Genomic DNA, 15,046 nt, shown 5'->3' with positions numbered 1-15,046 from the left:
AAATGGCCAGCAGGCACATGAAAAGATGTTCAACACTGCTAATCATCAGAGAAATACAAACCAAAACTACAACGAGATAGCTCCTCACACCTGTCAGAATGGCTATCATCAAAAAGTCTACAAATAACAAATGTTGGTGAGGATGTGTAGAAAAGGGAACACTTGTACACTGTTGATAGGAATGTAAATTGATGCAGCCATTATGGAAAACAGTATGGAGGTTCCTTACAAAACTAAAAATAGAGCTACCATATGATCCAGCAATTCGCATCCTGGGCATACATCTGAAGAAAACACAAACACTAATTTGAAAAAATACATGAACCCCAATGGTCATAGCAACACTATTTACAGTAGACAATACATGGAAGCAACCCAAGTGTCCATCAACAGATGACTGGCTTAAGAAGATGTGGTATACATATACAATAGAATATTACTCAGCCATAAAAAAGAATGAATTATTGCCATTTGCAGCAACATGGATGGACCTAGAGAATATTATACTTAGTTAAGTAAGTCAGAGAGAGAAAGACAAATACTGTATGATATCACTTATATGTGAAATCTAAAAAATAATGCAAATGAATGTATATAACAAAACAGAAACAGACTCACAGGTACAGAGAACAGACTAGTGGTTACCAGAGGGGAGAGGGTGGGGGGGGGAGGAGCAGGTTAGGGGTAAGGGATTAAGAGATATAAACTACTGTGTATAAAATAGATAAGCAACAAGGATATTTTGTATAGCACAGGGACTTATAGCCATTATCTTGTAATAACTTTTAATTGAGTATAATCTGTAAAAGTACTGAATCATTCTGCTGTAATCCTGAAACTCATATAATATTGTAAATCAATTATACTTCATTTAAAATAAAAAGCATATACTGATACATTTGTGTAAATTCCCATTATCTTTCCCTTTCCTGCCATCTGCTTATAGCCTATGAAACACTACTTTGGAATAAATCAAGTCTGATTTGTCACAGAGTTTTAGATAAATGACAAGAAACTCATAGGTTACTTGGGACAACCAAATAATGTGTCTTAGTTTGATATCAATCTCCACAGAAAATGTAGAAAATAGTCATTTAATCTACCATCAACTGCTCTGAGAAGAATAAAACTATATAAAATATATCTCATTGACACCATGCTTCCTAAAATGGTGTCTACATTTATATTCTTTGGAGTAAGAATGATAGTTTGAAAATATTGTGTTTTTATTTAGGTGATGATAAAAAACATATTCAATATAAGTTTATTCTTATTCTATTAATGCACCTTTATGCAATTTCAAGTCCATGTTTACGTTTGCATTGATACTGTTGTTTGGCACGCGGTGGTACTACTTTAACTGTTGAGAGTTAATGAGGAAAGGAAATAAAGTCAGACATAATGTTATCAACGATACATTCACACCAAGCAAAAGCCAAATGATACGATGACATAGAGTGGGAATGACCGTTTTGCAGTAGTGCAGGTGAAGACAAGTGCTGGGGAATCAAGCACTCACAGAACTGAGTGGGCAAGCTGAGAGCAGAGGTGACTCTGCAGCATGCATCATGTTTTACACATTTTACCAATATGCACCATATTATTAATACTTTTTTAATTGAAGCATAGTTAATTTACAATGTTCTGTTAGCTTCAGGTATACAGTAAAGCGATTCATTTATACATACATATATATGTGTATATATATACATATATATGTGTATGTTTTCAGATTCTTTTCCGTTATAGGTTATTACAAGATATTGAGTATAGTTCTCTGTGCTATACAGTCGGTCCTTGTTGTTTACCTATTTTATATATAGTAGTATGTATATGTTAATTCCAAACTCCTAATTTATCCCCCTCCCCTGCACCTTTCCCCTTTGGTAACTGTAAGTTTATTTTCTGAATCTGTGAGTCTATTTCTCTTTTGTAAATAAGTTCATTTGTACCACTTTTTTAGATTCCACATATAAGCGATATCATATGATATTTGTCTTTCTCTGTCTGACTTCACTTAGTATGATAATCTCCAGGTCCATCCATGTTGCTGCAAATGGCATTATTTCATTTTTTATGGCTGAGTAATATTCCAGTGTGTGTGTGTGTGTGTGTGTGTGTGTGTGTGTATGTATTATATCTTCTTTATCCATTCATCTGTTGATGGACATTTAGGTTGTTTACATGCTTGGCTATAAAATTTCTTATTTTACTTTTTAGGAATTCTATTTTGGCAAAGCAGAATCATCTAATACATTAAATTAGTGTTTTAAATTTGTGTCTTATTGAGTTTCCTTGGGTTTGATGTACGAATTTGTTTTTGTTTGATAGTTGCATAGGAACTATACACATATGGTATTTGCAGCTAGATTTGTGTTTGTACATGTTAAAATAACATTATATTAAAATGTAGTCCTGTAAGAAGGGATTTTCCTTTAAATAAGAGTATTGTCTATTCCATGTTGGGAAACACTGCTTCACAGGACATCAGTGCCATATTGTCCTTCAGAAGGTGTGAGCTGCTAGACACTTCCTTGTTAAACTACTAAGTATAAATGAAACCTGACATGAGAGGAACATGTATTTGCATGAATTCTGAGGAACACTTCATCTTGCCATTTTGGATATATGGGTTTTATGGGAAAGACCGCATCTATTTTGAGAAGCTCTTGGCTTAATTGCAATCTGACAGGACAGGGCCATTATGGGCTAACCCTGGGCTTTCACAGACTGTAGTCAGGGATCCAAGCTTGGTGAAATAGAGAGAAAAGCACAGAGCAGCCAAATGGGCCATTCTCGTTCTGTTTGAGGTTCAAGTCCATTCAGATTAATTATTTATATTTTCACTCAAGATAAAATTTTAAAGAAAATTATTTACATGTGCAATGATATTGTGGGGTCTTTCATGCTGTTTTGGGAATGAAACAATGAATCACATGGAACCCCATACTTCAGTGAGACAAGATATTGGGATAAACTGTAATAAGTGCCTCAGCAGAGGTGTAAAAAGTTATTTAAAAAGGAAAAACTGTGGATTTTGACTGAGAGTAAATATGGGCTTTGAAGAGGAGACAGGTTTAATCAGGGCCATGAAGGATGGGTAGGTTTTCACTGGAAGGAGCAGGAGCCCAGGCAGTGTGACCAGAGGTCCAGGAGGGTGAACTCCTGGACCTCTGGTCACACAAGGCAGACAAGAGTCCAGTGTGGCCGGAACTCAGAGCTTATGATGGGGAGAGATGAGAAGTAAAGTTGAGGTGGGTTGAGACTGAATTCTGGGTTCTATTCTGGGGTAAATTTCAATTTGGAAATTTCTGAGGAAACCATGAATTTTAAAGCAAAATTGTAATAAGCTCATGAGGATGTTATAAAAACATCAATCCAGAAAGCATGCTTGTGTGTAACTTCTGTTACGGAAAATGGAATACATGAAGAGCCTTTCCTTCAGAGACCTTATCATCTGCCATCAGCCAGTTACACACCCCTCAGTCAATCAACAGTCACTTGTAAATATCAGAGCTTTCTAACTCACAGAAGATTGATACTTCGATTATCCTCTTCCTTTGAATTGATGAGTCTGCAGATGTTTTCAAGCATCAGTGGTGGGTACTGATTGAATCCTCCTATTGAGAGAGGAAAATTATAGTTAGATTTTTAAACTAGAAATTGTATTTGCTAGGGAAAGAGAATTCCAACAGGAATCTTCTTGAAGTGATAAATGTCACTAAAGTATTTCAGCACAATTTGGCTGAAGTGAGAAAAGAAAATAGTAACAACTAGAAATAGCATTCAGAATTTGATTTTAGAACATTTTGCAGCCAAAGAATTACCGGGGTCATGGAAACGGACCTCCTCAAATTGTTCATTTAAGGGTTAATTGTGATGCAGAGACACGATTTCCATATGTTCAGGCTAACATAATTTTATTCTGATCCTATAATACTTTTTCACTCAGACTTATGCTAATAGAAAAAGTAATATTTTATTACATGATGCTATTTCTGTGCTTCTGCACCAATTAACACTGATTTCCTAGGAGGAAAATAATCACAGGAAAGATTTTAGCTTACTGACCTAAATAATATGTTCCTTTACCTCTTTCTATTGTTGTTATATAAACTGTGGAATACTGAGAAATATATAATTTTCCCCTCATTCAGGAAAATAAATAGGTTTTAGTGAAAGGAGATCTTTGACCATTGAATGATCGAAGACTCCGTGAAAATATCTCACAGAATGTTTATGGTTTTATAATAATCATATTTCTCTTGTTCTAAGATGAGCATCTTTTTCTATTTCTCTGAAATGAGACTATGTCTTCTAATCAATTGTAGTTGACAGTTGCTATTGGTGAGGAAGGAATCGTGATGCCATTGTTATCACCTGTGCTTGTGGGAACAACAAATGTGCCAGCACCAAAACTTGTAGAATTGGGGTCAATAGTTTAGAAAAAATTCCCGGAAGTATTAGTAAAGGAGACTTTTAACCTCTACAAACCAAGTGGTTATGGGAAGACAGTGAATTGGATGTGTTTAACAACATTGCTCAGATGGAAATCAAAAGTAAGCTAGCTCTAATAATTGCAAACCCTAATTTAAGAGCCCAGCAAGACCAGTTTTGTGTTATTTCATAGAGTCTTTTTAAAGTGCTGTTCCTTTGGGGTGCATTGACATATACACACTACTATACATAAAATAGATAACTAATAAGGACCTACTGTATAGCACAGGGAACTCTTCTCAGTACTCTGTGATGACCTGTATGGGAAAAGAATCTTAAAAAGAGTGGATTTATGTATATGTATGCCTGATTCACTTTGCTGTGCAGCAGGAGCTGGCATGGCATTTTAAATCAACTATACTCCAATAAAAATTAAATTAAAAAAAAGATTTTCTAAAAAAATCTATCATCGATCTTGATGGTATAAAGAAAAATATTGCATGGGAAAAGATGGGTATCAATGACTCTGAGTCAAGAAAGAGCTCACAAAAGTCAAATTTTGACTAGAAGAAGTTTTAGGAATGCCTTAACCAAGTCTATTTCACGTATATTCCCTTTTTATGTATGCACAAGAGTGACATATCGTAGTCTGTCTAAAAGAACTTTTTTGAAGACTATAAAATAAAAAACTCTAACAGGAAAGTCAGTATCAACATTTAAGTGGAAGCACTTTTTCTTTCATTTTTCATAATATAATGGTGCATTATACAATGGAAGGCATTTAGAGTTAAAGAAATAACATGATATCCCCAAAGGGGCAATTACTGGATTCTTCAGTCGAATATGAGTCACAGGAGAAAGGGGAAGCTCCTTCTGCAATGAAGAGTGAACTTCCAAGACGTTGTCACTATGGTGGTATTGGAGATTCCTTGAATACCAGGGCGACTTTGGAATCCTAGGGTAGTGGGATTGGTTCCAACAGAACCTAACTCTACACTTGTCAGATTCCCAGAATGAAAAGGTTCAGCTCTGATTCCATGGGATCTTCTAGAGCAGGATTTCTCAACCTCAATGCTATTGACATTTTGGGCTGGATTGTTCTTTGCTGTGGGGGGGCGCCCTGTGCATTGTAGGATATTTAGCAGCATCCTTGGTCTCTATCCACTAAATACCAGTAGTATCCTCTCTCTTAGTTCTGACAACCAAAAGTGTCTCCAGACATTTCCAAATGTCATCTGGGGAGGCAAAATCATCCCCAGTTGAGAACCACCTCTCTAGAAAGAGCATTTCTAAACCACTTGTGGTGAAGGACAAGGTATTTTTATTTCTAGCCTTTTGCAGACTGATACTTTTGGTTTATATCTTGTTCAATGAGACAAAGTCCACTGTTTATACACTTGTATAATGTGGCAATGTCAAATTGCTTTAAAAGTTTCCAGATGCTTATTCTCAATTTCTGTATTTCTTTCTTTCAGAAATATTTCTGTATTTCTTTCTTTCAGAAATATTTCTGTATTTCATCAGTTTATGAAATTTCTGTATTTCATCAATTTATGGACTAACACTGGTCCAATGGGTGACGCTTTGTAGTACATTGGCCTAGAACCTTTCTACTCAAAGTGTGATCTGTGGACCAGAAGCATTGACATCACTGATGAACCTGTTAGAAATGCAGAATATTAGGCTCCATCCTACACATACTGAATCAGAACCTCCATTTTATCAAGATTCCTGTGTGGTATGTATGCTCAGACTCTTTGGAAGCAGCACTCTCCCAGAGGTCTCCAGGGTACTCCAAGGTTGGAAATAAACCAGGTGTAGCAGGGAAAACTTTTATTTAAATGTTCAACCTGGAGACCACCTAAGAGCTGCTAGAACTTCTTTATGTTGGGCAAGTGTAGTTCAGGAGACCTCCAGTCACTCTGTTCCTTCTAGTGCTGAGATTTTGGCTAAGAGACATTATATCATGAAAAAGGTCTCACCGCATTATGACCAAAGCATAAACAAGGTATAACCAAGATGTGTCCTATTCCTGTCCCCTTTTCACCATCTAATTCACATATTTTGGTTAGCTATAGATACAGAGGTATGTTAGGTTATCAATACTACTAACAAACACTAATTTATTAAAACATAGAGAAAATAAAATAGTGACTTACGTCTAACTGAGTACACAAATGGCTTTAAAAACTTCACAACATAATCCAGGTTTGGTTTATGAATTCTCCCAAGCTGTATCAGATGATGATCAAGTGGGTGGCTGGCTAGCTCCTCCATGTCCTCCTTATGTGTAGAGCCCAGAGAAATCACAAATATGACATAGCCTTGACACTTGGCCTTCAGAGCCATCTTCTTTAAGAATTCCTTTCTCTCATGATTTTCTCCAGCGGAGACCACAAAGATGACCCTATGTTTTCTCAGTTTGGGTGTTCTTGGGAAGAGATCCTCCACAGTCCACAGTAGGGCATGGCCAATGGTGGATTCTCCATTTAGTTGTTGGAGGTAAGTCTGGATGTGCCTCTTCATTAGAGCTTGATTTTCATAAGTTGTAAACTCAAACTCTGTTTTTACCACATCCTTCTTCCTCCCATCCCAAGGAGAGTAGCTCAACAAGGCAATCCTATCACCAGAGTCTGAGGTTACAGGGTCTGAGGCAATATCAAAGTTGTCAAGCATTGAGCTCACCAAGGCTTTGACATCCTTAAATTCATCACTTGTTATATTCCTAGAATTGTCTAAGAGGAAGGCGACATCCATGTATGAATTTTCAGGTAAGAAAATCTCTTTCTTGCAAGTATTTGGAAAACATTTATCTGAAAACACATAGAGACTTATCATTGGTTCAATGTCAGCACAAGAAGACACTGTTGTTTGAGATCTTCAAGTGAATAAAGGACTGATTACCAAAAATTAATCATCTGATCAATACCTCTTCAATCTCACATCATTTAAATTAATAAGGAATTTTCAAAGTCCCCATAATTTCTGTGGCCACTAGCAGACAATTTGGGAATGTCTTTGTTGAAAGCAGATGTAAGTAACATGTATACTTAAAGTCTATAAGACATGTCCAAACTCTTTTAGAAAATATTTTAAATATTTTAGAAGCTTTTGATACAAACTATCAAATTGTCCCCAGGAAAAGCCGAATCAATTGGGATAATCTTCTAAACCAATTTTCACATTCTATGGAAACTTCAAACATTACAGAGATTGAAACTCTGACATATGGTGTTGAAAGACTGGAAAACTTAAAATAGAATCTACAATCAAAAATAGAATTCTTTGATAAAGGTAGATTTAATAACTCACCCAGAAGGCATTTAAGTGTTTCAGCACAATAAATTCTTCTCATTAGTCTTACCATAGCAAAGAGTACAGTGCCGAAGTCTTTCTAATGGTTCATATTCCCCATTTGGAGGAACAGGCAGCACCTGAAATGTTCCCGTGTTGTCAAACTGCATTGAAAAAGAAGTATATGTTTACTTGCTCATTTTCTTTAGTCATCATCAGGAATACACTGTGCACACACTTTAAGAGTTTGAAAAACACCTAACTAATCACCATCACCTTGCATTGTAGCCCATTGCTCTATTCAGTGCATCTTTATGCATACACACACACACACACACACACACACACACACACACTATCCCCCCTTGATCCTAAACATAACCCAAGGAAGCATATAGAACAGGTATCAGCAACCCAATTTTATGATGAGGAAACTGCCACAAGTTAACCACAAGATTCACCCACTGGGGTAGATATTAATATCTCATTCTTATCTCTAAACCTGCAATTCTGCATTGAATTTTCACACACTTCTGATTATGCACCAGCTGTTTATGTACTATACATCAGTTTCTGGGGTTGGGTCTTACAGAAATTTTACATTCACAAGTTTCCTTTAGCCTCTTTAAGTAGTGATTCCAACTATTTCCAACCAATCACACTATCTAGAAGAAGGCATATCTTTCAGATGTCAAGTGGATTTCTCCAATCACAAATTCCAATTAAAAGTTTATTCCATACTACTCAGCCATAAAAAAAAGTGAAATAATGCCATTTGCAGTAACATGGATGGGCCTAGAGATTATCATACTAAGTGAAGTCAGAAAGAGAAAGACAGATACCACGTGACATCACTAGTGGAATCTAAAATATGACACAAATGAACATATCTACAAAACAGAAATAGACTCCCAGACATAGAGAACAGACTTGTGATTGCCGAGGGGCTGGGAGGGGAGGGATGGATTGGGAATTTGGGATTAAAAGATTCAAACTATTATATATAGAATGGATAAACAACAAGGTCCTACTGTATAGCACAGGGAACTATATTCAATATCCTGTGATAAACCATAAGGAAAAGTATATAAAAGAGAATGTATATGTATGCCTATATATATGTGTGTGTGTGTATACATATATATATATATATATATATATATATATATATATATATATATATATATAACTGAATCACGTTGCTGTACAGCAGAAATTAACACAGCATGTAAATCAACTATACTTCAATTTTTAAAATATCTATTCCAAAAGGATGTAGACAGAGGACACTAAGTCTATTCAAAATTCTTGGTAGTATACTGCCTGATTTTGTCTGTTTCTTGATTATATTTTTGCTTTGATACTCACTGAAATGGGCAATATATAGCATTCATTCATTCATTCATTCAGACTCAATAACTATATATTGGGCATTTACTCTGTATGAGGCACCATGCAATACAGACACTTTAATTACAGTAATAGAAATCTATCATTCCCAGGTGATGAGGGGATCTTTCAATCGACAGAGATGCTCATGCTTTTGTTCTTTCTCCCTTGGGAAATTAAAAGGTAGAAAAACCACCCCCTCTGTTTTTCTGTAAAGTGCTGACTGAGCATTTGGTAATATGTATTATCATTCCAGCCTTATAGTTAGAAAGTAGTTACTACATTCCTACTCTAGTTTTTATGAAACTGGATACTTTGGGTGTTATTTTGTGTTTGACCTTGTTGGTCCCCCATGTAAAGATTAACTGCAACCTTGGTAATCAAGGAAGTTTATTCACAGGAGTCAACCACATGCTCTTCATTCATCCATGCATTCATTCAACAAATATTTATTGAATGCCTACAATGTTAAATAGGTAATATTCTAGGTGCTGGGGATACAGAAATGAACAAAGCAGATAAAATCTCTATCGTACATTCTAGTGGGGGGACATATACCATAACAAAACCAATAAATAAATTATCTATGTTGGGAAGTAATTATTTTTACAGAAAATACTTCAAATTCCTACAATCCTTTCTGTCAGGATCTATTCTCCCTATGACTCCTATTTCCAAAATATTCATGGATACCTTACGAGCAGATTGACTCTCTTCATGTTATAGAGAGCTTTTCTTTTTATAGTAAGCATGTGTATATGTGTAAAAATAGACCTTTATAACCTCTTGGATGACATAATGATTCCACCCAGGTCCAGGAGCATGTATTTCATGGATAATATGAGTAGATTTTAAAATAGTTGAAGAGTAGGTGGAGAAGTTCTTCAGTTTGTGGGGAGAAAGAAGGAAGCACAGATCCCATGAGAATCTGTGAATCCAAAAGGGATGGAACCTCTCTTGGGAAAAAGGTTCATACCCATCAAAGTTTTACACAACATTAAGGGTTCAAAAACCCCCTAAACTTCACCCATTACAGTTTAAGACCAGCTGTTCAATGAGATACAGCTAGCAGATGACAGATTTGAGAAACACCAGGTTGGCAGAGGGCTGGTAAAGCATTATATTGACAGCCCTAGTTCAAATCTTGATTTAGCCACTTAATAGCCGTACAAAATTGAAGCGGTCACTCAAACTCTCTGGGTCTCAGTTTCCTGATTTTTAAATGGAAATAATGTGCATTTACTTCAGAGGGTTGGAGAATGCCTGAGTGTGTATGTAAAGGGACAGTGTCTGGTGCCCAGCAGGACCTGAACAAAGGTGGCTGCTATCATTGGCTACTGTGCTTATTAAAAATTGGATTTCATGGACCCTGGCAACAATACAGCTGTAAAAATTGCAAAGGGGGTCAAAAGGCCACATCTGTCCCCCTACTCCCCAGTATTCCCGTCCTGCCAGTACCAATATCTTAAAAATAAATACGTTGACCAGGGAAGTACTTACCCCAAAAGCCTCGTCAAGGGAAACCCTTTCATTAGAAGCAAAGACTGCAGGGCTGATGTCCAGGGCGCTAAACTCCATGGTGGCCGTGATGATGGATGACCTACTGGCAGATTGTCCATTGCTAAAAAACACAGCGACTCTCTGCACATTGGCTCCTCCTAACGTCCGCTTGAAGATGTTCCGAGCCACAAACTTCATCGTGTTACCAATGTCTCGGACTTCCCCAGAGTTTTGATATTTAATTTGGGAAAGAAGCTGAAGGAGTTGCTTCTTGCTATGGTAGTCAGACCCACGGATGAGGTAGCTGGTGCCTGAGTCGAAGGAAACCACGACAACTCTTGCTCCCACAGGGCAATTATTTTCCCTGATGTGAAGGTCATTGACAATAGAAATGATGATGTCCCTCGTTTCATTAAATCTCTGCTCTGTGATATCGTAGGACTGGTCCAGGGCAAATACTAGCTCTGTTGGATACACTGGACACTTTTCTACAAAAATGAGAAGCAAAAGTATTAAGTTACTTCACTGGGTCAAAAGTCTTTCCCATTCCATTTACTCCAGTGAGATAGGTTGACACTGAGGTCTGGGAAAATGCAAGTGTCACGTAAACTCTGGAACCAGAGGTACCCACATGTAAAGGGAGGAAAAGACTCTCCTTTGTTAGCCTGAAGGTGTTACCTAAATACAGAGCAGTGATATTTTGCTATATAATGCTCAGGCTTCACTGCCCACCATCAGTGCTATTTAAAAAGAAATTGGAAGGAGTATTTGGGTTAATGGAACTTCCTGTATCCTGATTGTGGTAATGATTACATGAATCTATGCATGTGTAAAACTGAACAAAAGAGTGAATTTTACTGTATGGAAAAATTTTAAAGGAAACTATGGCTTATCAGAAAATCTGAAGGTAAGGGAACCCTCTTGCACTGTTGGTGGGAATGTAAATTGATACAGCCACTATGGAGAACTGTATGGAGGTTCCTTAAAAAACTAAAAATAGAATTACCATATGACCCAGCAATCCCAACCCAATATACTGGGCATATACTCTGAGAAAACCATAATTCAAAAAGAGTCATGTACCACAATGTTCATTGCAGCTCTATTTACAATAGCCAGGACACGGAAGCAACCTAAATGTCCGTCGACAGATGAATGGATCAAGATGTGGTACATATATACAATGGAATATTACTCAGCCATAAAAAGGAACGAAATTGGGTCATCTGTAGAGACATGGATGGATCTGGAGACTGTCATACAGAGTGAAGTCAGAAACAAATATCGTATATTAACACATATATGTGGAACCTAGAAAAATGGTACAGATGAACCAGTTTGCAGGGCAGAAATAGAGACACAGATGTAGAGAACGAACATATGGACACCAAGGGGGGAAAGTGGTGGTGGGTGGTGGTGGTGGTGGGATGAACTGGGAGATTGGGATTGACATGTATACATTAATATGTATAAAATGGATAACTAATAAGAACCTGCTGTATAAAAAAAAATAAAATTCAAAAAAAATCTGAAAGTTTATTCTCTTCAAAAATCTACAGAAATGATCTACTAATAATGATAAAGTCAGCTGGAAGATTTTCATCCACTTATGTGCAAACATTTATTGAGTATCCACCATGTGAAATGCAGGGTAACATGTGCTGTGAGATACATGTGAAGATGAACAAATGCAAGTTTGCCCTCGAGGAACTTGTCTGGGGAGGATCATGATATTGAAAGGTAGAGAGTGATTATTATTCTTCACAGGTATTCAGAGGACAAAGAGACTGTTTCCAGAGAGAGAGGATTTCAGGGGCTTTGGGATGACAGCGAGGGTGGCAGGAGGAAGGGGGCAGCACAGTTGACCATGGCACGCTTTCAACGAGCTATTATAAAGATGGGACTGTCTGTAATCTCCAACTCAATCCTAATAGTCTTATGATGACTGCACTTTGGGAATTTCATAGGTAATCTGCCCTATGTATCAAACCAAACTTTTCAAAGTCCTTGTTAAAGTCTGAACACAGGAAGAGAAAATAAAATTATTTAAAAATTAAGCACCCCCTCATCTACATCTACTCTTCCCAATCTGGCTAACTCTCAAAATGCATTAAACTCAAAATATAGCATCTCCCAACCGTTGTTCCCAGTAACAGAAATAGAAGAGGAAGTGTTGATTTCGAGATGTGTTTTGAATCAAGACATTTTGCTGCGAAGAAATTTTTAAAATATGCAAGCCAATAATGAACAAGAAAATGAGAAAAATGTACTATGCCTTATTTCTTAGCCCTATACTAAAAAGGATTAATGAAGTGGTAGATAGCATCTTCAGAGCTGACCTATCATCACAGATTTTCCCAGAAGACAGCACCAGTTTCCATTTATTTTTAATCTCTCCCTTTCTTAGTGCCCAGCAGGGTACCTGATAAATTTAATTCAAACCCCTGAAGTTTTACTGAGTGCTTAGATTTACTAAGATTTTTTTTTTTTTTGAATAAAGTGAATGGTGCCAAACTTTGAGATGAGCTCAAAGATCCGGTGGATCTATGTCAGCAGGCCTCTAGGAGACCAGGAGCTCTTGGAGTGGACTTAACCGGCTCAGGGGTGACACCATCCGAGGGGTCTAAGGCACCACGGAACACCGACTGCAGTCTAGGCCCCAGGAAGACCATCCTCCATCCTCCGGGTCAGGCTGACGAGTGGTGGGCACGTGGAGGTGAAAGGTGTGAATGGAGGTCAGAGGGAGGAAAGGAAGCATCGCCCGTCCAAGAAGCCAGTGTTCACGGACTCAGCAGCAGATGGAGCAACAGAATGGGTCAGGCAGTGAGCAGCCCTGCACTGAATTGTCCAACAACACAGGACCTACCCCGTGAAGAAAATGAGTTGGAAACTGGCAGGACCTGGAAAGAACAGCAGTGTGAAGGGTCTGGGAGCTGGCAGTCAGCATTTTATAGTCAGGTCCAAACACGACACTTAAAATTATAGTCATAATAAGTGTCTACACAGAAGGAAGAAGTCTCTTTTCCCGTGGGGATGAGAGTTTCTTTTTTTTCCTTTGTGAAGTGTTTATTCAAATATTTTGCCCATTTACTTTTTTTTTTAAATTTATTGAAGTATAGTTGATTTACAGTGTTGTGTTAGTTACAGCAAAGTGATTCAGTTATACATACATATATATATCTATTTTTCCAGATTCTTTTCCCTTATAGGTTATTACAAAATATTGAGTATAGTTCCTTGTGCTATACAGTAGGTCCTTGTTGGTTATCTATTTTATATATAGTAGTGTGTGTATGGTCTTGTCAGAATGCAAGAATTATTTCAGCAAGCTGCATAATATGGTAAGAATACTCACCTTTCCAACAAGCTATAAAGAGGAGAGAGAGAGAAAGAGTCTGTTACATTTTTGCAATGCTGACTAAAAATAAGCCAAAAAATAAAATTTCAAAAAAGTTTAATATTCTGTTTAACTCTAATTGCAAATGGGGCTAGTTTCTAATTACAGGAAGCCAATGTTAAAGGATGGAGGAGGGCGGACACAGAAGTTTATTATTTTGTGGATCTTCCTGACCTTTCCTCCTTGTGAGCTGTGGCCAGCAGACATTAGCAGAATTCTGGTTGAAATTTGAATCACTGATCACTTGTTTTAGAAACAGAACAGATGAGCCTCTGATTAAAAGGCAAGATAGCTAATATTCAATTTGTTTTGTCTCTATTTTACAGCCTTCTGAGAGCCATTCAACAAGGCAGGACTAAAATACGGGGTCTTATTCTCTTCACTGATGAACACCTTGGGAACCTCTATTTTTCTGCAGAGCTGTGGGGATTTCCAAATGAACTTTGTCTCTGCTAAAAAAAATACAGCTCCTGTGTTTGAGTGATCTTGTATCCAGACTGAGGGAACCCCCTGCTTTCTCCCGAGCATCTGGTTTCTCCAAGTGATTTACCTGGTAAGCATGAGATGTAACAGGGGGAAATATTGGCAAATCTTGAAGAAAGCACAGGCCTGACAATTTCCATGTTCATTTTACTCAATTCCTAGGAAGCAAATGAATCACTCCGAGACTATAAAAGATTTTACTAGCCCTGGCAACAAACTGGTCATCCATCCTGCTGGCCCACAGCCCACAAAAGCTCTCACATCAACCCTAGGAACATTTTTGTTTGTCTTCATCCTGCAGTTGCTGAGATGCTGACTGCCAACAGAGAGCACACAGAACCCACAGCCTCCTCTGCATCTCAAGGCCTGAAATAGATCTCTCTTCCTGACTGAGAAGTCCCATTTGTTAACTTCCAGCCCAGCTGTGAGACCAGAAGAACAAACTCTAGAATTAGGTGCATTTGTCTGAGTTTCAGTCTGGGGAAACTACTTGACCTCTTTTAGGGTGTTTCTTTTTTTTAATTTAGTTTTTCCTGAAAATTCTCT

At 37.5% G+C, this 15,046-nt stretch overlaps 1 protein-coding gene across 1 annotated transcript in view; it reads right to left on the bottom strand.

Moving 5' to 3' along the window:
• Positions 1 to 15,046, bottom strand: part of COL6A5 (collagen type VI alpha 5 chain) — a 124,468-nt gene that overhangs the window by 36,226 nt on the left and 73,196 nt on the right. The window contains exons 31-36 of the mRNA XM_068545894.1: positions 13,976 to 13,987; positions 10,621 to 11,108; positions 7,802 to 7,895; positions 6,597 to 7,250; positions 3,543 to 3,620; positions 760 to 772 (exon numbers count right to left, since the gene is read on the bottom strand). Of these exons, the coding sequence (XP_068401995.1) occupies positions 760 to 772; positions 3,543 to 3,620; positions 6,597 to 7,250; positions 7,802 to 7,895; positions 10,621 to 11,108; positions 13,976 to 13,987 (1,339 nt within the window). The remainder of the gene's footprint in view (positions 1 to 759; positions 773 to 3,542; positions 3,621 to 6,596; positions 7,251 to 7,801; positions 7,896 to 10,620; positions 11,109 to 13,975; positions 13,988 to 15,046) is intronic.

Source organism: Eschrichtius robustus, chromosome 6, assembly GCF_028021215.1.
Source record: "Eschrichtius robustus isolate mEscRob2 chromosome 6, mEscRob2.pri, whole genome shotgun sequence".
Lineage (NCBI taxonomy): Eukaryota > Metazoa > Chordata > Mammalia > Artiodactyla > Eschrichtiidae > Eschrichtius > Eschrichtius robustus.
This window is presented reverse-complemented; position numbering and strand designations above follow the sequence as displayed.